Source organism: Neodiprion pinetum, chromosome 3 (assembly GCF_021155775.2).
Source record: "Neodiprion pinetum isolate iyNeoPine1 chromosome 3, iyNeoPine1.2, whole genome shotgun sequence".
NCBI classification, from domain to species: Eukaryota; Metazoa; Arthropoda; class Insecta; order Hymenoptera; family Diprionidae; genus Neodiprion; species Neodiprion pinetum.
Window position 1 is genome coordinate 24,579,875 of NC_060234.1, and position 22,041 is coordinate 24,601,915.

At 46.9% G+C, this 22,041-nt stretch overlaps 1 protein-coding gene across 4 annotated transcripts in view; it reads left to right on the forward strand.

The window, feature by feature from the left end:
- LOC124214482 (mucin-17) overlaps positions 1-22,041 on the forward strand; it is a 50,871-nt gene that overhangs the window by 5,704 nt on the left and 23,126 nt on the right. The window contains exons 1-3 of one of the 4 annotated variants that reach the window (XM_046616768.2): positions 4,912-5,070; positions 5,365-5,457; positions 10,111-11,218. In XM_046616768.2, coding sequence (XP_046472724.1) covers positions 5,387-5,457; positions 10,111-11,218 — 1,179 coding nt within the window. In that variant the 5' untranslated portion in view covers positions 4,912-5,070; positions 5,365-5,386. Of the gene's footprint in view, positions 1-3,080; positions 3,647-4,911; positions 5,071-5,364; positions 5,458-10,110; positions 11,219-22,041 lie in introns of those variants that run through there. The other 3 variants (XM_046616770.2, XM_046616771.2, XM_046616772.2) reach the window with 3 other exon arrangements.

Here is a 22,041-nt window from a genome sequence, read left to right on the forward strand (position 1 = left end):
AAAATCTACAGATTCGAGAGATTCCAAAAGAGTCGTTCAAAAAGGATTAGTAACAGACGGATACGTATATTACACTGGTCAACAGTGGTTTTGTTGCTCTTGATATTTGAGTCGTCTTAGAAAGATTCGATGTCAACGACCTTAGGAGTAAGCGTAGTTTTTCGAAATTGGCTCTAGTTATTTATTTTATCGACATTTTCATATATGACTCAAAAAAGCAATGTTTAGGTGAAAAATTCGATTTCTTTTTTTTAATATCTAAAGTTTATCAAAAAAATACTATCAATAACCTTAGTTATGCTTACTTTATTCGGGCAGAAGTATAAAAAATATAAGAAATATAATACTTTGTTGTTCTCGCCATGAAAAAGAGGGCACAACAAGTTTCTTCGAAAGGGGGGGTATTGGGGTGTTCCGAAAAAAAAAAATTAAAAAATTTCTCTCAAACACGCATCAAACTTTCGGTAGGGCATCTTATATAGAATATCTCAGCCAAATACGAGCTTTTAATATTGATTTTTTTCCATTTTCCATTTAAATAACAGGTAAAAAAATTTAGGAAAAAATATATCTCATAAACGTCTGACATATAAACCATCTAAACGTACATCTAATAAACTATCTGTATTAACAGATTCTTATAGGAAATTTCACGCTCTATAAAAAACTACTGATATAGAACTTTAACCGCTCAAGAGAAATTCGCCTTTAAACATTGAGTCATCTCGAATACAATACTACAATAACATAAAAACCAGAGCCAATCTAATACAATCATGATTATATTCGTAAGTTTTACGTTCTCAAACACCAGGATTCACAGAAAAAATCAGAGCAACAAAAAAAAGTATTTATTTTGTAGAGCTGTGTTATGAATCGTGTGAGATCCTTTTTGGACATCGAACAAATCTGTCTGTTTAGAGAGATAGCGATAGATCCGGATCAATGACGCAGCCGCGAATCAGTGATAAATGACTGTCGCAATGAAGCGGGATGATGAATAAGACAGACGATAATTAAATAACAACGAAGGATACTTTACTTGAGTAAGGTGAGGCGATTCGATGAGTACCGCAAGAGATCTGTGTAACAACTGAGATTTGATCTCGGATTTGACAAAGGTGAGAGAATATATTTATGATACCTATAGGAGCTACCTGATACTGTATATACCTGAGACAGTGAGTAGATAATACCTGAAATACACAGCCGGACTGTTTCGGCAGGATTCTAGGTAGAGACAGGCAGATAAACACTGCGCGCGAGTGTGCGTACGTATGTATGAGGACAACTCGAAATGCCGATTGACATTAAAAGACATAAAGTTAGAAACTCAACAGCTTATCCGTTTCTCTCGCTTTTTTCATTTCCCTTTCTTTCTCCTAAGTCGTTCACGGGACTGTCTCTTCGACGCTTCCCGTTGAGTGGGGGAAAACCGATAGTCACCTTGGCAGTGTGGCTAGTTGGTTTAGGAGCGACACCAACGCGTCAGACCAATCACTGAAGTTCAATTAAAATTAGAAACATTACGAACCGGTGGAAATGTGTTCGGATATTGTGGGAATATTCGATTTCTAACGCTGCAGTCTAACCGCCCGGCAAAAAAAGATGCGAATTATTTTTCGTTCTATCGATTAACTTTAACATCGATGTAAATAAGGAAAATAAATCGTCTGCTGTGCTATGCTCGTCATTTTTCTCCTCTGCGAAGAACAGAAGTTCACGTCACCGTTTCAGTCTAGAGCATATCACCCTGCGATTCCATTGTGTCATCTATTCAAATGGAAATCAAAATTTGACAATAATCTTCGATATGCTGATCCGGGACTAGATCATTTAATCGGATTTGATCACGGCAGAACCAGGCTGTCAAGTCGATTCTCAAAATCAGATTATACAGTTATGTCAATTTCAGTGATGAGTTGAGAAATGAAAGTACGCTGTGAAAGTATAAACGATCCAAAAAACTAGTTCATTTCCGACCGTGCTATCTGTTTCATAAATCGGATCCTTTCACACAAAATTGAATAAATTTTCATAAACAAGCACTTACAACTTGGTTCACGTTTATCGGAGCTCTGCAAATATCATCAGATGTGAGTATTACGATTCCATAGAAATTTGCAAGATTCAGTGTAGTGAGTAGATTTTTATAAACCGCGGTTTCGTTTCAAAGGAATTTCGAATTTCGTATCAACCCTCCAAGGGCCATGTAGTTTTTTATGGACGTTGCCGGCCAACACGGACGATCTCGTCCTTGACTCTTTTTCCCCCACTTATGGCATTTCAACAATTTCCAAAAAATTCTGGTAATCAGTTTCAGGGGCCTACTTGATATTCCGGTATCTTGCATTACGAAATTTCCAATCAGTTTATTAGTAGAAATGATTAACCAATGTAAAAATTCCCGGTACACCGATAATCGAGAAAGTCAGGGTGGACGATTCTTCCATTCGTTTTCCTCTATCTGTACAATTCATCATTCCACGATGATACAATAATTACGGAACGTTCACGACGACTGAACATCGATCGAGAAGACAAGAAAGAAAAAAAAAAAGAAATATCGAAAAAAAATCACGACATAAATATAATAATAATAAATCTTCGGATCGTTTCCCGCGGTCCGAAAAGCGTCGATCCAAGTGAAATTCACCCGCACTCGGGCACTCGTAATCAAAGTTCGTTTTTATTCACCCGCTGCCAAAGACGTACGTACGCGGGACACCTCTCTCCCTCTCCGTCTCTCTCTCCCTCGACGCGAAGCTCTTTGAAAGGCAGGCTCCGGTGGCAGGCAGAGCCCGAGATATTACGCTACCGCCGGGCGGCATGGGAGCGGTTGCAGCCTCGTCGGGGCAGAGGGTGGGGGGAGAGCCGATACTCTCCGGCTCTCCGGCTCTCTCGGTGCAGCAACGTGAGCGCCGACGGTGTCCCGTCGCCTCCGTCGCCGCTCGGCCCGACTCGGTTGCGCTCAGCGGCTGGCATAGTGGCGGCGTAGAGAGAGCCGCCCACCTCCCGCCTCCGCCTCCAGCCGCCGCCGCCGCTATCCATGCGCCAGTGTCCCACCGCGCGCCGAACAGTTTGCACTCAGAAGCGATCGACGCCCGCGCCGCTCTCTTTCTCTCTCTCAGCCTCTCTCGCTCTCTCGCTCTCTCCCGAGCGGTGAGCGCCGCCGCCTCGGGACGTACGGAACGCGTACGCCTCCGTCCCAGTCACTCGCGGCACTTTTGAAACGTGTTCACCGGCGCTGTCACCTGATCAGACGACTCACGCGGCTCCCTCGCGCCGCGTCGCAGCTCGAGAGTTCCCGTCTACCTCAGCGGGTTTCTTGGCTCCTCGGTTCGTCTCGGCTCTACCGGGTGCGGGATTTTCTACCATCGCTTCGCGGCAGCCGGGGTGTTGATACCGCTTTTTTCTCCGACCGCTACGAAACCTCGTAGCATTCGCGGTGTGTGAACTGTGTTGATTGGAAATTAAAAACAGAAAGTGCAGCTCGATACGTGCGCGAATAGTTGGTTGTGTGAACGTACCTTGTATCGCAGTGCCAAGCTGCGGGATAAGAAATACCGACGAACGCACGACCATGCAGAGTTTCCTTGGATTACGTACGCGACGCAGCATTACCGGAACTGCAGTTGTTGTATAGGTAATAATCCAATTTCAATTGTCAGGCATGCGAATAGCGAGATGAAGCCAGCCGGTGCCTGTTCATTTTTTCACTGTCCGCACTTTCTGCTCCAACTGTAAAAAACCACTGCATCCCCAAGCGTTAAATTGATCCTGAGACTCTCCGATAGCTCGATCTTCGGCAGTGGTCGTTAATCCCACCCAACGGATCCTTCGACGCCCTCTTCATCGAGCATTGAGATCGCAACGAGAAACGTCGTAATTGGTCTCTTCTTTTCCAAATACACGCGTATGTTCCTCGCATGTTTCACCTGCAGCAGCTCCCGGATATGCAGTACCCACGGCGACTCGGAGAGGCGAGGAGCTGGAGCTTGTTAGCAGGCCGCTAAACGGCTGGCGGATCATTAAAAATAGGCGAGTCGCGCCGTCTGGGGTTTGGGTAAGGCGCGAGAGCTCGTAGGAAATTCGGGGGATCGGGAATCGCTAACGGTCGTCGCGGAGGCCCAGGTCGCCGTGGGTCGTCGGGGTTCGCCACACCCGCCCGTTCGGGAATTCAGCTCACCGCGGGCAACGAATGCCGCCGGGATTCCTCGAAGCGTGCGAGATACCGAGTGCCGCGTCCTTTGTTCGAGACGGCCGCTTCCGACAAGCTTCTCTTTCGACTCCGCCGCCTTTTCCGCGTCTCTGTTTTGCCGAAATTTCCATATCCCCGATCGGATTTCGCCCCCGTAATTTCGAGCCACGTACAGGAATTCGGTCGGATTTTTTTTTTGGCACGTTATAACGCGCGCATCGAACGAGCTCGTTTTGTCGCGATGAGAATTCGAGGGTTAATTAAGACCTCTGGTCGCGCGTGGTTAGTGTCCGAGATCGGACGGCGTTCCCCAACTCGGCTGCTTGTTCATCTGTTTATATGTTTATCTATTCTGGCCAATCGCCTCGAGTCGGACCCTCGTTTCGTCCGGATTCAACTCGGACTGACGACGGCCTGGCGGCGAACACGAGCAGCGCAATAAACTCTACTTTCAAACGGTGGCAAACCGAGCTTGGTGTAATTACTGGTATATAGATGTATATAGGTGCGCGTACATACCGCGTTGCGCCGTCGAGAGAGACGGAGAGAGCGAGAGAGAGAGAAAGAGCGAGCGGCCCGTCGAGGAGTAATTGGGGGATAAGCGCGATTGGCCCAAGTGCAAGGGGTGCTGGGCAATTGGTCGTTCGGCGGGTATGCCATGTATATAGGGAGAGGGGGAGAGAAACGATCGGCCGGGTCAAATGCACCACGAATTAATCAAACCTTGGTGAAATTGGATGAGAGAAAAAAAAAACAAAAAAAATAAAATAAACTAGCTTCACATACGTTTGTAGTTATAGTTCTTAGTTTTCAATTATTGTTAAAACCGACATGACATTCGTTTCCGTGCGAATGGAATAAACAAATTTGTAGGTATTTACTCAATTATGAAAGAAATATTCTCATCTCACGATATTTATAACAAACATTAGTTTGATTATACGAATGTAAATTTTACTCGGAGAACGAATACGTATGTAACGGTAGTGCCTACGGACGATTAACGATCAAGTCAATAAGAATAATTTATTCCTTTTTCGAAATATTTTCTTGATCAGAACCTTGACAATTTCTGAATCTATATGCAATTCGAACGATTCTCGAATTGAAATAACGGCTACGTTATAAACCTGATTTCGTAACTACGACCGATTACATGGAAGACAGGAAAAAAAGGGGTGACAAATGATTAACTATTCCGACTTTCTGGCCGTCGCAGTGGCTTCCGAACTGTGCCGTGCACATACGTTATCTCAGTAAGCACCTACATACATACGCCACGATACATGAGTCGCGAAAGTGTGCAGCACGGATTTGGCAATGCACACGTTATACGTATACCCGAGATGTGCGAACATTGCGGAACACGCGCGTGCACGTCGTATATTCCGTATCACTTACGCTACTCGGTGATCAATACTTTTGCTGTTTTCGTCACGTATAATGCTATACGCTCTGTTGTGTGGGCACAGCAGCAACGTGCGTATGCGTACCCAGGTACACACAGAACTACGCTGACTTTAATTTTTGTATGTACGTATACCGGCAGCCCTCGCGGCACCGCCCGCAAATATTTTCAGATGCTTCTTGTGGCAAAACTATTAGACATAGCCACACGCTCTCGTGGACTTTTTTGCAGAGCTTATCGACACCTTGAAAACTCATGACCATACATACCTTTCCTCTATACGTAAGAGTTCGGTAGGCGTTCGGTTAAATGTCCGATCCCGTTACGATTTGGTTTAAAAATATCGTTATATCTTCAAAACCGTCGATCTGGATGTAACGAAATACATCCTAAAACCTGACCAGACATTACAGATATTCGTAGAATAAAATAGAATCAAAATCGGTTCGGTAGTCCCGGAGATATAAGCGAACGTACTGACAGACGGACAAAGAGAGAGAGAGAGAAAGAGAGATAGACATCGAGTTTTATGCCTATAGGTATATGGTATGCGGAGAGGATAAGATGCGTATGACGTACATATGTAGATACGCAAGCCGTATAACGTGGCCGGCGCGCAACACATGCGATTGCTTGGTTCCGGACGACCGTTCGTGACGGTCGCGTAGCAGCTTCAGTTTTCGTGCCTGAGTGATCAGCGGCGGAGAATTCCTCCTCGGATCCATCCGCGAACACGGTACAGAGCCTATAGCCGTTTCAGCGCGAAACAAAGAGCCAGCCGCCATCTGCGGACAAATAACACTTGAGCGGCGCGGCGCCCGTCTGTAATATTATAGCCTGTACAGCGACGCGTAGCCGCAAGATCCGTGGAACGGAGGCATAGAACGTCTATCCGAGCCGTCGTCGCGAAACCTGCACGACGACGATCAAGGAGGAGGAACGGGAATTATTTCTCCGACTCGCGCTGCCCGCTTCTTCACCTACGGAACAGGCGCGGCACGGCGCGGCACGGCGCGGCGGCTAACGAGGACGACGGCTCGGTATCCTGCGAGTGAAATTCAAGACCTCGCGCACCTCCAAATTAGTCCCGGGCTTCCTTATCGCGTCCGACCGCTGCGCTCGGCTCGGTCTTCGCCTCGCTCACTCGACCTCCTTAATTCTCCGGTCGACCTCACGCTTCGTGCTCCTCCTGCTGCATCGCATCTAGCGCCGAGCCGATGCGACGCGCCGTCCGTTAAGGGGGGCACCAACACACACGCGCACACAAACACACGAGTCTCTTACGGCGTCGTAAATAACGCCGAATATAAACGAGAGAGAGAGGGATGATCGGTTCTTCGAGGATTCAGCGACTTTCGTTGCAACTTCCGTTAATCTGCGGACGCAATGTTCCCCTCCCAATAGTTGGTAAAATGTGGAAAAGCAATAAAATTCACCGTAGGTGTAAACGTCCAGGTAATTTAAATGTGGAGTAATAAGTAGTCTGAATTTATTTCTACAAATTCAAAATTTATTTAAAATTTCACAAATTTACGTGGCCGAATATCAACTCTTAAGCCGGTGAAGAATCCAAGTCAAATTGTTAATTGGTGTAAAAACCGCAATTATCACACAATTATTACTTACCGATTTGTAATTTTTCAGAGTTACGTTCCACTCGTATTCAACTCGCATTTTACGGATCAGGATATTGCATCAATGTTTTCAATTCCCGGTGTGATGCAATCGACTATGCAACTGAAGCTGGCAATGAGAACATGTTACACTTGTGCATATTTTGAACGATCCTGTAAATTCTGCCGTACACGATGTTATAACACGAAGCGAAGAGATTGTGTCGAGACAATTGGGAATATCCGCATATGACAATAAAAAATGCCAGCACAAACGTTTACGTTTGATCATTAAGATTATAGCACTTGATTAAACAAAGAGAAAAAGATACGACGATTTGTTCAATAATTTGCCTCGTACTTTTGAATCGGCATCAATTACATTTCATTCGACTAAAGAGTATTTCCAACTGGCCGATACTGCAAGAAAATCCTCCCTTATCCCGAGAAGTGAAGTAAAAACGTTTCAAATCCAGCGCCATTCTTGCAAACGCGAGAAACGGGGTAGCACTTTCCCATCTCCTGTAATAACGAGACTGAAGCTCCGTACCTCAATTCCGTATACGTATACGTACATTGTACGTTATACGTCGTATACGTATCGGCGCAGCGATTATCGGCCGCTGCTCTCCCAGTCGGAGTCCCTCCGGGTGGTTTTGCGCCAGAGAGCCGGGAGCGGTATTTAAACGCGGAGAGATTCCCCCCTCGCACCCCCGGTTCGATACCCACGCTGCACGAGGAGGCGACCCGCGATTACGTATTGCGGACACGCGCCCCGGCCTCTCCGTGCCGACGAGGGCAGCCGACAGGAAGCGCCTAGCGTGACAGTGGCCGCGCAATGTGTCCCGTCCTCGTCCCGTGCGGGAAGAGAGTAGGAGGAGGTCGTGTATGCAATGCGCGAGATAGTAAGAAGCGTGTGGGCGAGCAGTGGAGCACCGCCGTCTGCGCCGCGACGCTGCGGAGTTACTCGAGTCCTTTTAGGTGTGTGGGTGCAGCGCGGTAGGTTGGACGGTTGCTCGGTTAGTCGGTGTTACGTGACTCTGGCTCGGCTTCCCCGGCGCCCCCGCCCCCGCCGCCTCCACCGGCTGGAAAGGTCGCCTATTTAATGACTCGGGAACTCCGGCGCGACCGTGCATCAGAGCGCGAACTACGCACCGGTCGTCCTTACGAGCGCACGCTGCGCTATATACACGGAGTGACGGGCGTATGCCTGCCGTAACGTACGCTGCATCCTCCGAGGAATAAACAACTAGGTACCTCCGCAGGCCTGACGAACTAGTGACGATGAGAATAGAGAAATAGCCGTCAAGGAGAGGTCGCTTTGACGATGGACGCCTGGGAGTGGAAAACGGAGAGATTATACCTTCAAGGGAGGTTTCACGCGCTCCGCGCGCCTTGACCGTAAGCACATACGCGCGAGAGAGGAAGGTTCATTTTTATGTCGTTATATTTCATTACCTTCTTCGGCACTGCTGACTTCGCCTCCCTTCACACGACGTACCAGGCCTCGTCCTTTCGTTCGGGTTTTCGGCGGTCGTCAACGTGGGGGGTCAAATGACGCGTGACTCCTCGGGTTGCCGCTTGCGCGCACCCTGCGTTCTTCGAACTCTGTGTCGTTGCATGGGGACGAGGCGGGGTAAAGGACCCCAATTTGTGACCCGGCAGAATCCGTTTCCCGATTTTCTACACTTCGAGCCCCAAACTTTTCCCGCAGAGAAGAGTATCTGGGTGTCACACTCGGAATTGCACTTATTCAGCTGATACGAATTTTGCCCTTTGCTTTCGACGAACTTGTCGCGACTTCTTTGCTGGATTCCAAGGTGGCAGATGTTGAATGGTTCGTGATCAGCACGTGCCTCAGGGCTTGCCTTTGCGGTAGAAGATCATTATATAGATAGGCAGGTATCTGTTCTTGTGACACCTTTCTCTCGGAGCTACGGAAAACAGAAGAATTGCGTTTCTAATTTATTGACGAAATTGACGTTCACGTAAGAAAACATCGAAACAAAAATATCGATATTTTGCAGTTGTGTGATGACTTTTCACCTGGTGTTGAGTTTCCAGAACATGCAGTGTATTGCTCAATTATGGTTTAACGAAATTTCAGACAACCTCAAAGTGGAACCGTAAACTAGCGTTTCTCGAGAGAAAACATTTTTCAACCTACAACCACATCTCAAAAGTCTCAATTCTTACGACTTTGTCAATGAATAGATGGATTTCTTGACCAATCGGCCATCGTAAACAAGAACAACCACAAATCAAACTATGACCGTTTCGGTCGGAGTTTTAAACGAAAATTGGGTGGGGTCCGACAGACAGACCTCTGAGTGGCAAGTACGTCTCGAAAAATAGGTATTGCATGCGATTTGAATACTTGATGATACCGGAGAATCAAAGAAAGAAGAAACCTGCGAGAAACTGGAACTCGTTTCGTATCATACCTATGCCTTTGTGCAATGCTCTAGCGTATGCAATCAGCAGTACTGTACATGCACCGCATTGCGTGTGGTACACCCGCAAACTCTACCGTCGCGACACCTCCTCGCGACGCTATTATCGTCGTTATCGGTTTTTGTTTGCGCGATTCTGTCGTCAGGAAAACGCCAAAGCCTTCGTGCGCGGCCTTATCTCGCGACCGTATCGACTCGGGCCGCCGCAACGCCAGTGTAAGTATCGGCAGGCGAGAACGGCCGTCACGGTTGACTAGCGGACCGAAATCTAGTTCGCGGTACAAGTTTAGACTATTTTCCCCCCCGTGACCAAAAACCCGTAGTTCGCTCCCGAAAGCTACACGTTACCGAAACACTTTGCCCGTATTCACGGAACCATACGCCGCTCGAGTGAACCAGTCACCGATCTTCAACCTTTTTCCCTTTATGTTTCAGACTCCGAGATCGGAAAGGCGAGGAACGCGAGGCTATTCCTTCTGACATTACGAAGCTGCAACCTGATTCTATCGTCAGTGATTCAACGCGACGCTCTACGATGGCTTCGGTGATGATGGGTCTGCGACGAAGAGTGCCCGTGAACAACGGTTGCTCGACAACGAACGGCGGCATATCCTCGGCCTCAACATCCTCCAACAAGCGCTCGAGGACGGAGAACAACAACAGTCCGTCCCATGGGAATCTGAACTCGTTAACGGGCGGGCAGGGCGAACCTCCGGCGAAGAAGTCGCGCTCGACGGGTTCCGGATCGACGAGGAACTCTGCTCCCGGGGCCTCCGAGGCCTTGGGGACCAAGAGCCGTGGCGGCTCGGGGCGTGGAGGGTCCGTCTCGAAGAGCGAGGGCCCCTCGAAGGCCGCGGGCCAATCGGGCCCCGCGAATTGGCCCGTGCCCAGATCGAGCTTCTCGTCTGTAGCGGCGCTGCCTCTGGCTACGGGACAGCCGACGATGAGCGGCGGCGGTAATTCCTCCTCGTCTTCTCTCGGCGCCGGAAGCGCCATTCCGTACATGACACCGTCGGTGACGCCGTCCGTTGCTACGTTCGTTGGCAACGCGACGAATTTGAACAAAAACACCGCAGTGTCGTATCTCGATATCTCGAACATGACGAGCGCCGGCGGTGGCAGCATCGGATCAACGGCCAACGCGGCATTCGCCAGTCCAAACAACGCTCACTCGCCGGCCAAGAACGCGAGCGGCATATTCAGGGTCGGTATAGGCAAGGAAGGGCCCGCTAAGAAGTTCCAGAACGATACCATGTTCAACGCCTATCAGCCTTGGGTCATCAAGACCTACGGCGATCTCGCAAAGACCAAAACTATCACGATTAAAAAGTACGCCAGGATTCTTCGCACTCTCAGAGGCGAGGAGGCCAACAGCGCGGAAAATAGCAAGTTCAGGTTCTGGGTCAAGAGCAAGGGCTTTCACATCGGACAGCCCGATGGATACGATGCCAAACCTGCCGACAGGATCGTTGGCAGACACGCCGTCACCAGTCCGGGACTTGATCCACCTCTCTACGTTCCCACCCAGCCACCTCATAACAAGGTAAGTTTCACCTTTTTGCGTCAAGCCTTAAGCGCACTTTTTTACAGACGTACGTCAAGTTTTCATCGATTACTCGTCAAACTTCCGATCTCGAAGAAATAGTTCACTCTGATTTTTAGCCGTAGTTTCACCACTTGGTGCTGTTCGTCAATTTTTGGAAGTTGGTATCGGTGGAAACTCGAGTATTTGCGATTGAGCCTGATGAAAGATGAAAACCTTAGACACACAATTTGCAATCACTCTAGGTAGGTGAATTACAGGAAGAAATTGTGATCAGTTTATCTGCAATTTCGTTCCGTTCGGAAGAATGACCCGATGGAACAGGTTTGACCGTCGCCTCAAACTGCTCTTCAGGTACCGCTCGATGTATTTTAAGCGTTAAATTTTATTCCAGCTGAATTGAAAGTGAACGATAATTGATAATATTAAATTAATTTTACAAACACTCGGAAGTGAAGGAAAACTGTTTCAGACCACTTTAGTACCTCTTTTAGCGAAGCGTTTTGGGTAATTGTACGTCAGTGGAATACTTTCTGTATTATCCACTTCACTTTTGCATCATCCTTAAGAATTGACAAACATGTTGTCGAACAACTGTTCAACAACTTTGCCTTCGCGATTCCGAATCCGTACTTCCCACATCGAGTCCGAATTTGCAAATTTCCATTTCGCCGACACACCTCGCAAACCGTCGCTCCATATCCACGAGGAGACGATGTTCCAGGGCTTGGGGATATAAAATATTTTCGGCTACCCGATACTCATTTTTCACGGTTGACCGTTGCGCAACGGGGATGGGAGGAGATAACGACGCGCCGCTCGCATTCTGCTGCCGTTGCCGCTGATACGCGTTGGTTAAAAAAGCCCCGCGGCATATTGCTCTCTTCGTTTCTCTCACTGGGTGGCAGCCAGAAGCGTGGGGTCTGGGGCTAGTCATTAGTCACTTGCCGAAGCAGAGGCACAGACAGGCTCCGCCGATGCTCGTCTTCCTTCCTTCTCCCTCTCTCTCTCTCTCTCTCTCTCTCTAGCTCTCTTCTCCCTCCCGCTGCACGGAAATTCTACCGATCGTGTTCGCCTCTCTCGGCGCTAAGCCTCTCGCCCGTCTATCTTGATTGAGAGGGAGTTCTCCGGACGGGCCCGGTGAGTATGGAGAGAAACGAACCGACGCCAGGGCCTCCGGCCCGACAGAGACCGACTCTGGTTGTCATTGATCGTCCGCCGACTGCAACTCGCCGCTAAAGGTCCCGTGCAGGCCGTCGACGCCTCTGCCACGTCGCCTCGTTCCTCCGAGCTGCTTTTCCACTCGGTCCCTCGGTCCGTGCTTCGACTGAGATATATATTATCGCTGCTCATCGTCAGAGTTTTCTTAGATCGTAAACGCGGGAGTCTAATTGCGTAGGACTCAATTCCGATAAGACCGCATTATTTTTTAGCCGATTCGTGACGTGCCTGCAGAAATTGTTGAGAAAAAATAAACGATCCACGGCTGTTCCGTAATTGAAAAACTTGTTTGTCGAAACTAATTCGGACTTGAGTTCGTGTACGTATTACGTAACATTCGACATTGTTATAGATATTTTCACTTGTGGTGTAATTGTGTTTTGTACAATATTTACGGAAAGTTTGAAGAATAAACTCCACAGTAGAGAAACAGCAGCTTATGCAATAATAATGTCAAGTGAATTTTAGAAGTCGTACGACACAAGCATTTTTTTCTCAAAGTATCACATCTCATGATTGTCGTTCAGAAATTTTGTCAAAAATGAAAAAACCTTCGAAAATCAAAAATTTGCATTTTGTTTCGTTGCGAAGGTCATTTTTGATAAATTTTATCTTCGCGATTTCTTTGAAACATTTCAATCAATTTTGTGGTGGCAAAATTTCACTGTCAAAGTATTACTACGAAGAGTAAAAGAATACCTAAATTTTCACCCAACCCAAGCTAATGCAATCTAATCTGACCTAATTTTAAACTTACTTGTTTCATTCCTTATACCGGATACAGTAGATTTCTAGTAATCTTATTTCGCCTCTAGAGTTCCCCTTTTTGAAACTATTTCCGGCCCGCAACCGAACCATGGAGCTGAACGAATAACCGATGAAACTGTATTTTTATAATTTTATTTTCTTGTTTTATAAACATTTTTCGATTCATACTTCGGTGTTAACGATCAGCGCAGACTCGATACGTCGACAAATAAAGGAGGTACATAATGAAAAAAATGCGGTTAGCTGCAGAGAGAACGAATCCTCACAGCGCAATTTCCGTTCGACATCGAATCGAACTCCGACCTAACCAGCGACTGACAGGCAGACAAGCCTCAGCCAGACAGACGGACCTTTCTTCCGCGTAATTGTGAATAATTAGGAAAAATCTAATTACAACTGCAGCGGCAACTCGTCAACCAGACTCTCGATGGGAGGCAAAGTAATTACGAAATAATTGCGGGAATCTGGGACACAAGAATTCGCTCGGGTTGCAGACACCCGGCCGGCCTCAGCTTCGCTCGCTTTAACTTTTAACTTCATTCAATATACATCTGCAACGCCTCGGAGTTTCGCGGTATCCCGTTGCGCAGGCTTGCAGCCAACCTCTGCAGGTATAACATATTTAGGTTTTGAATTTAGTCCGTACCTAATTCTTATTGCATATTTTATACTGGAAAAAATGATTACAAAAATATAATTTAACAGCGCGGCCCATCTCGCCGCTGATATAACAGCCATACCTTCAGGTTCGTTACGAGCAGGAAAAACCGGAAAGGGTCTCGGAATTTTATTGAAAACCGCGGTTTATATCAGATGGAGTGTAAGTCAAATTGTAAACAAGGTTCTGACAATCGCCGTGCATGGGGGAATATTCACTCTCTCGTTCGAACAAAGTGTGGGACTTGGACTTTTTATTTATGTATTTTTCAACTAATCACGAATTTCAAGTTAGTAACGTTAATGTACCTTATGAAAGATTGGACGAATAATGAGGTATAATTTTGTAACTTTAAGCGTAACTTTGACGGAGTCGAGTTTTTCTTTGCAAAATATGCAGATGTATGTTTGCCGAATTTTAGAACAATCCTGCTGTTGCAAAATAACGAGCTTTTTTTGAAAATTGCACAGTTACGAGGTTTCACATATATTACTGTACTTCGACTCCGTGGCGAGAGATGAGAATGTAAGAATTCGCAAGTATCCGAAGTACGAATCTACTCTAAATGTTCAAATCTGGTTGAGGCCGCGTTTTGAGTCGGCAGGAGTCGATCCTTTCGGTGGGAAGACGGGTTGTAGGAGCGTACGTTTGTCGGAGAGTGGGCTCCGAGTCTTTCGAGGCTTGGTCGCTAACCGTCGCTAACCATCGCTAACCCCAATATCCGCGTCGAAGGGACCCTTCGGTTCCCGCTCTTCTCTCTCTCTCTCTCTCTTGGTTCTCCCGCCCCACGCCCTCGATGATTATCGCCAGGCCGCCCCGATAATGAAAGCACACGCGTTTGCTGGTGTTGGTTTCGCCCGGGGTGAGGAGGCCAGAGCTACGGAAAAAAAGGAAAGAGCTGGGGTGGCGATACACGGGTTTTCAGCTCGGCTGAGTCACGCACTCAACGGAGAGCCCGGGACTCCGCAGGGGGAGAAAAATAGAGACCGAGGATTTCGAGCCGCGGTAATTCGAGCGAGACACACATGTGCGTACGAACCGGGCTGTCGGCTCTGCCTTCATTACATGCCTGCTGCACAGCCAGGAATCGCGAGTCTGGCTGAGATTTTGAATACAGAAAAAAGTCCCGTGTTTTCATTCGATTTTTTATCGACCGCGTATAGCGAAATTTCAACGCACTTTTCGTCGATGTTCTCGCCGATGTCTCTCGTTACAAGCTCTATTCATCGCCGGGCTTTCCATGGGACAGGATCCCGAGAAATAGTATACCTTCGGTACCTTGATTGGTCGGTTTCATACCGAGCATCGTGGGCGAAACTTTGTCTGGTCCTTCGGTTGCGACATTCAAGGGGTACGGAGCTTTGAAGCTCAACAATATACGAAGAGCTGCCCTTTAACGAGCTGCCTCTCGCAACGCAGGTATCCAATTAGTCAACGTTACCGGCGTCACGTTCTTCAGTTTGCTTACCGTCGGTATTATGTTATAAGCCGAGGTCATCCAAACCGATCGTCCGCAGTAATCGCCGTGAAATTTGTCGCTCGTATATCTTCGTCTATTTTAAACAAGGGAGGTTGGAAAATTTCACCCGCATAATTTTTCCACAACTTTGATAAAAATTAATCCATTTTGCATGGTCGATGGCTCGTGATAATTAAACGATAGAATACAGCGAGGAAAGGGTTTTCAGGAAAGACGATGGAAGGCATTTTTATACTGTCGTCTGTCCGTCTCTTTCGCAAGTACATTCCGGAACAACTGGACCGACTTACGCCCGGTTTCTTTTCAACGACTTGAAATAATTTTCTCCTTCCCGCAAAGGTTTTAGTTCAGGTTTCATGACGCTACGACTTCCTGGAGCGGAGTAATGGACCTTCAAGCTGACCGGAGCGAGGCGCGTAGCCTGCCGGGGCGTAGCCCCGTATTCTATTAATATTCTCAAAACCGTCAGACTCTACTACCTCTTAACCCAACCTCGGATACGCGATTTACGCATAGCGAGTATACGTACAAATTTTTTTTTTTTCGAGACTATACAGTTTTTTGAAAATAACCTTTGGGACTTGTTCGAGTGTATCCTCAACTTACGTCCCTGTAACGTAACGGAAAATCGACGTATAATTATTACAACGCATTTCAACGAGTGGTCGAGATACTTTGATAGGTATGAAATCATCCCGAGCAATCTCAAATTGTAAATTGTGATTGTATTTAAATAATTCTAATTCATTTCTTAAAACTTGCAGTTCGAAATTCGAACACACAAGTGCGGCGAAAACCGTTCCGCAATCTCTTTAACCCTTTCCAATCGCGCCGCACAGCTGTGCTGTAGATAAAACCGCAATGTATCCCAATACCGGGATACGTACGTTTACATACACGCTTGCACCGCGTCCTGCAGCCGGAGCTTTTCCGAAACGGGTACGATCCGAAAGTTTGAATTGTGAGTGTAACTCGCACCTGCACTAGCTTTAAATTTATTCCTGTATAGAGTTTCCGCCTTCTCCATAATTAGGATGATGTATTTGAAACGATTATTTATCCAGCTACCAATTATCCATGAGTCACTTTCTACTACAGTTACTGGTTCGCTTGAATTCTTCGGTTAATAGTTACCTAAAAGCGAATCTCGAGGATTTGAGCCTGCGGGGACTCTAACGCGATTATACGCGAAATTTGCAACCCGTGCCGGGGGTGGCGTGTAATTGCACCTTGGCCTTCGCTAATTAAAAATCCGTTTAACCGGTCATAACTAAACTTCGGCGGTCCGGAATGCGCGAGGAAATTGCGGCGAGGTTGAGAGGCGGAGAAGATCGCCTATCCTTGTACCAGGAGTCAACGAGAGGAGATAAGCCTTGCTCCCTCGCTCTGCCTCAACTCGCTATCCAATAGCACTTCTCTTTTCCTTTCTCTTCCTCCTTTTTCATCCTATTATTTGCAGTATTTTTGTTTGTTTGTCTTTTACGAACGACGGCTTGTACCTCTCTAAATACTCCGTTATACGACGTAACGTGGAAGAAGAAAGTACATATATAAAAACCAAATCTTTTTACACAATTTCTCGTATATTCAAGACGCCGCATATCGAATAACGAGTCACGTGAAGGTTGAAAAATTAATTGCAGTACATTTTTTTGTTCCGTTAAACATCCGTGAAAGATTATATATGATAATGATCGATTTTTGTTACAAAATCATTTGCGAATTACGAAAAACTTTTGGTACCTAACTGTTACGATAATTACTTCGCGTGAGCAAAGGTGATGATAATATTTGTAACAATAAGCAACGACGAGCACCGCTTGTTAGTTGAAGTCGTATAACTCGATCGAAGAAGGCGCACCGTGCAACTTGATCTCCGTTCATTATCGTACCGTGCTGGAAAACTGCCAGGGATTGATTGATTCCAGATAAGATATTAAAGTGTGTATTGCGATACTCTCGGCCGAGAAATCCTTTCGTTCTACCGCGATGCTTTGCCACTCGTTATACATGGCGGGGAATGAGACGACGGTTATTGAATGATTATTCGCGATCATAAGAACCCCTGCTGTTTTATCTGAGATCGAAAAAATCATCACTTACAGAGCGATTACTGTATAGCCGCATCACCGCGCAAATTTTCTCACAATTAAAGCATTGTCATTTTATACGATTATCATGTTGCCTTTTGTACTTGAGTTCGAAATCATCTTTCACAAGAAGTACGGATAAATCTTGATTTTATTTGCAAATAAATAATGAAGCACTGGATTTTTGAGTGATGAAATACAAGAATTCCTTTTCTGCCAAATTCAGTTTCAAACTTAATCAAAATGAATTTTTATCACCGCTTAAATTGGGACGCATTTCAAAAAACGATGCAACGGGTAGTCAGTATGAATTGATAATATAATTGGGTAAATTTATACCGTAAGTTATAATCATACGATAACAAAGTCTGCAAGATTAATCGCTGTTCAAGTTTCAAAAAATTTACAGAACAATTGTAAAATATATTTGAAACGATCTTTCCGCATAGGCCTCAGTTTAGGGTAGAGAATTGCGGTTAATCGATTAATCGGTTCATCAATCCTTTCGATAAATCGTTTTCTTCGATTAATCAATTAACCGCGCAGCCCTACTTTAGGGCAATCCTATATTTCCATACTCGAGGCAAGACTAAGAGGAAATCATGCTACACTAGTTCTCCAAATAGTATTTCTTTTTACCGACAACGGTAATTGGACATAGCTGCCGCCAATTTTCTCTCCCCTTTTCGCCGGTCGTGGACCAACGACGGTATTGCGAGAGCGTCCCGGACACGGGCATTAATTCCTTGAAAATTCGAGGGCGGGTACGGTCTCACGCACATCGGAGTGTCCCGCGGGGTTTCGCGCGGGATCGAGGCCGGGACCGGGACCGGGACCTCTCATCATCGTCCGTCCCTCTCGCCCCGCGTTTCCGAAAGAGGCGTGCGTGCGCTCGGTTCGCCGGCCCGAGGGCAATTAGTATTTTGCCGCCAAGGGAGAAGCGACCGGGGGAAAGAGGAGAGCCGGCTCCCAGCTCCGGCTCCGGCTCCGGGCCCCCGACCCGTCACCCTCGGCTTTGGCAGCGCTCGGAGCGCGCGCGCGTGTATAAAAAGCGCCTCGGAGAGTGGCAGCGAAACGGACCGAGACGGAGCGGGATAAAGAGGGCGAAAGCGAGAGAGAGAAAACCGGGACTTTTTGTCCTGCGGCCGCGGCCGCCGACGACCGACAAAAATAGACGCCCCCTCGCCCTCTCGAGTCCCCTTCCTTCCGCCTCCTTCTCCTCCTCTCCCCCAACAAGTTTCATCTCTCTTTGCATCTTCTCGGCGGCGACGTTCACCGTCCCGTACGAGCTGGTTGTTAGAGGGTGGATGAACGGAGAGATAAGTCCGATAGCGCACGTCCTGCCCGACGATCTCTATCTCTCGGCGTATGTGTGCGGCCTACGGGAAAGGTGTAGCTAGCTAGTAAAGGGTATGCGGGGTGCTCGCCTGCATCTTTCTCCGGTTATGTATTATGATGGAGCGGGACGGATTCTTCTCGGTGGCCTTAGAAAACCCTCTGTACCTTATTTATACTTTACGGTGCATGCGGCCAGGTGCGGGCTACCAATATCGAACGATTCGTTCCGCGGAGGCTGGGCTCGATCAGGTTAGGAAAATAGGATTGGCGATACAAGATGATGACAAACGAATAAGTAAAGACGATCGGTTAGTAAAAAGTAAAGAAAACTATGTACGGGCAGCAGACTTACGAGGGCGAGATGTTGGGGTATAGCTGAAGAGAGAGAGGAAAGAATGGTAAAAAAACAAAAACAACTTGACTAAAAGTTAATTACTCTATCGATTTTGCGGTGGTTTTGATAAACTCGTTGCGGAAGAGCCAGGAGAAGAAATTACTTGTGGCACCCGGCAACACCATCTGTCTCCACCATTTTCACCGAGCTGAGTTAAGGCCTGTTCCGGCTGTCTGTGTAATACCGGTCTCAAATCATTCCCGATAGACTTGTGGAAAGAGCAAACGATTCAGTTTAACTGAACTGAGATTCTGAGAAAAGTTTTGCATGCTTACGGTTATGCAGTTGTGTTGCAGGTGCAATGGCGAGAAGATTTGCAATTTTTTACGCCTTCGATAAATTAACATCAATTTTTCACTCGCGTACATCTTTTGTGGCAGTGCAGCTGGATTAAACGACATTTCAAAAATTACTTTATAGAGAGTCCTTTTCAAATATCGTAATTCGGATTGAGACCGTCGTATATATGACTGATCCACGAACCTTCTCGGCCAGTTTTTTAGGGTAACAATTTTTATTCGGCTGATATTTCGATGTGTGTGGTGTATACCAAAGATATGTAAATCCTCCAATTTTTGGGTCAGCCTTTATATTGTTCGAGACATTCGTTGATCTTTTTCGAATTGCACTTTTGACTTCGAATTTTCAGCACTTTCTGCCGCCGATTTCCTAACATGAAACCCATTTGGGGTAGATCCTCCAGAAGCGACAAAAAAAACCCTTTTTTTTTTATTTCTTGAGTCAGGTAAGCGATAGCCCAGGAAATATTTTGTTTTAATTTGTTCGCGGATCAATACATATATATATATATATTCTAAGGTAAACAAAGTTTTTGGCAGTGATTTTGGTAACCCATATACGTTTTGCTAAAAAAACCTATGCTTTTCAACGTACAAGCGCGACTTGACAGAGAAATGCTGTAAGTTAATTGGAATACAATAATCCGGTGATACTTCGATCCAAAGTCTGGTTAAAATTCATCGATGCCGGTGATAAACGTAGCAAGGAAATGAAAACTGGTAAATCGCCAGTCCCGCAACTCCTAAAAAAGTCAGGCGAAGTCGATTTCGAAGTTTGAGTGGGTGCCGGCCCTCGAATTCCGTAAACACGAAAATTTCGTTCCGGCAAGAGCAAAGCTGCAGAGGTTGAAGCGAAGCGAAGCGGGGGTCGCGCACGGAGGCGGTAATCAGATTACGGTGGGCGGATAGCGTCTGCGTCATAGAGTGAAAATTTATCGGTTGCATCGTAGATAAAGCGAGTGCGAGACAGAGTCCCGCGCAGCGGCAGAGAACCGGCCCCGAGCGAACACGTGCTCCCGTATATCCCGACGTGAAAACACAGGTGCCCATCGCCCCCGTTGCAGCGACCAGCTGCCTTGCATCCGGGGTCACCGTTACTGGGGCGGCGATCGCGAGGCCCGCGCCGGTCGGTCGGCCGGTCGTTTAGCGGCGACCGCAGCAGCCGCTCGCGAATGCCGCCTAATGAGCGACGCACACACGCGACGCCAGCGCCGGTCGGCTGCTGCCCGCCTGCTCGAGCCTGGGGACACGACACTCGGCCCACTCAGCGCCCCTGGCCGACACAGCTGCAGGCGGGTGAGTCGGTGAGCGAGACCTCGCGTGGCCTCTCGGCCCGCCACCGCCGGCTATCGATGAGTCGAATTACCACATGCCCCTGGCCTCTCGCCACGTTCGTCGGCCCGACGCCTGCCTCCCTCCCATCCTCTCACTCTCGCTCCCTCTCTCTCTCTCTCTTCGTTCTATCTCCCTCTCGCCGTTCGCCTCGCGGAGCCGCGTCTTTCAGGCTATGTGCCGAGGCCGCCTTCGGCGGCCGATCGAGTGGCTGTGGATAATATAACGCGGCACGTCGATCGCGGCTACGTGACGACACTGTGCGTCGCGACGCCGCTTATTGCTTTATTTGTGAATTATGGATGTGGGTGTATGTGTTTTACCACGTTCGGGTGCGTCGAATTTGCCCGGACGGAATGATTAGCCGAAATCGAACGGTGGACAAAGTTTCCACATCGTTATGGAAATGACCATTTTTTTAATATTCTCAACTTCTTGAATATCCTGTGAAATATTGAGTTGTGACTCTGTGGGACTTGATCTTAGGTAGTGTGTGAATGTGTCTTCGGACTTTTTGTTCTGCAATAATGACGTGCAATCGCTACGCGATGCAAAAAGATTTTTCGGGATCTTAACGACGTTACATAATTACCACATATCCGTAGTTTCAGTTCGTACGTAAAGTTTTTAAGAATAACCTCAATTTTTTAGTGAAAACCATGTATGCATGCCACCCCTTAGAATAGCCCCTAGAATTTTGGTATGTAACCAATTCTTTTGATACTGTAAAGTATGTATGTTCCGTTGTATTATTGAGAAACGATTCGACGATCCATCGTCTAAATCTCGCGTTTGTCGTTACCCTTGGTTATGAAAAAGTGACTCACCCTGTAGCCGAGAGGCGAGAAAGTAGAAAATCTGTCGTTGATTAGTAATTTCCTGTTCTTCCGGAATTGGTGGGTGCAGGCTATATCGTTTCTACGCCAGTTTGCCTCTGCGGATTTCTGGTCCGAAATTTCTGAAAATTGGAATATCGAGAGGTAACGTTACGGTGAATTTAGAGAAATTGGAAGACCCGATGATAAAATCTGTGATTTGGAATGCAGTTTTTACATCGTTTGCGTTATTTTTAGTAATCGCTCGTAACTACCGTATGTATTACATGTGTGAAATTTCGATTTTGCCGTTGCAATGACGTTTCTGCTTTAGATTTAATTTACTTTGTGATTAATTCAGATCACCTTACCATACGTTTACCCTGAACGTTATCAATTGTAAAACAGGATTTTATTTCCGATGAGAA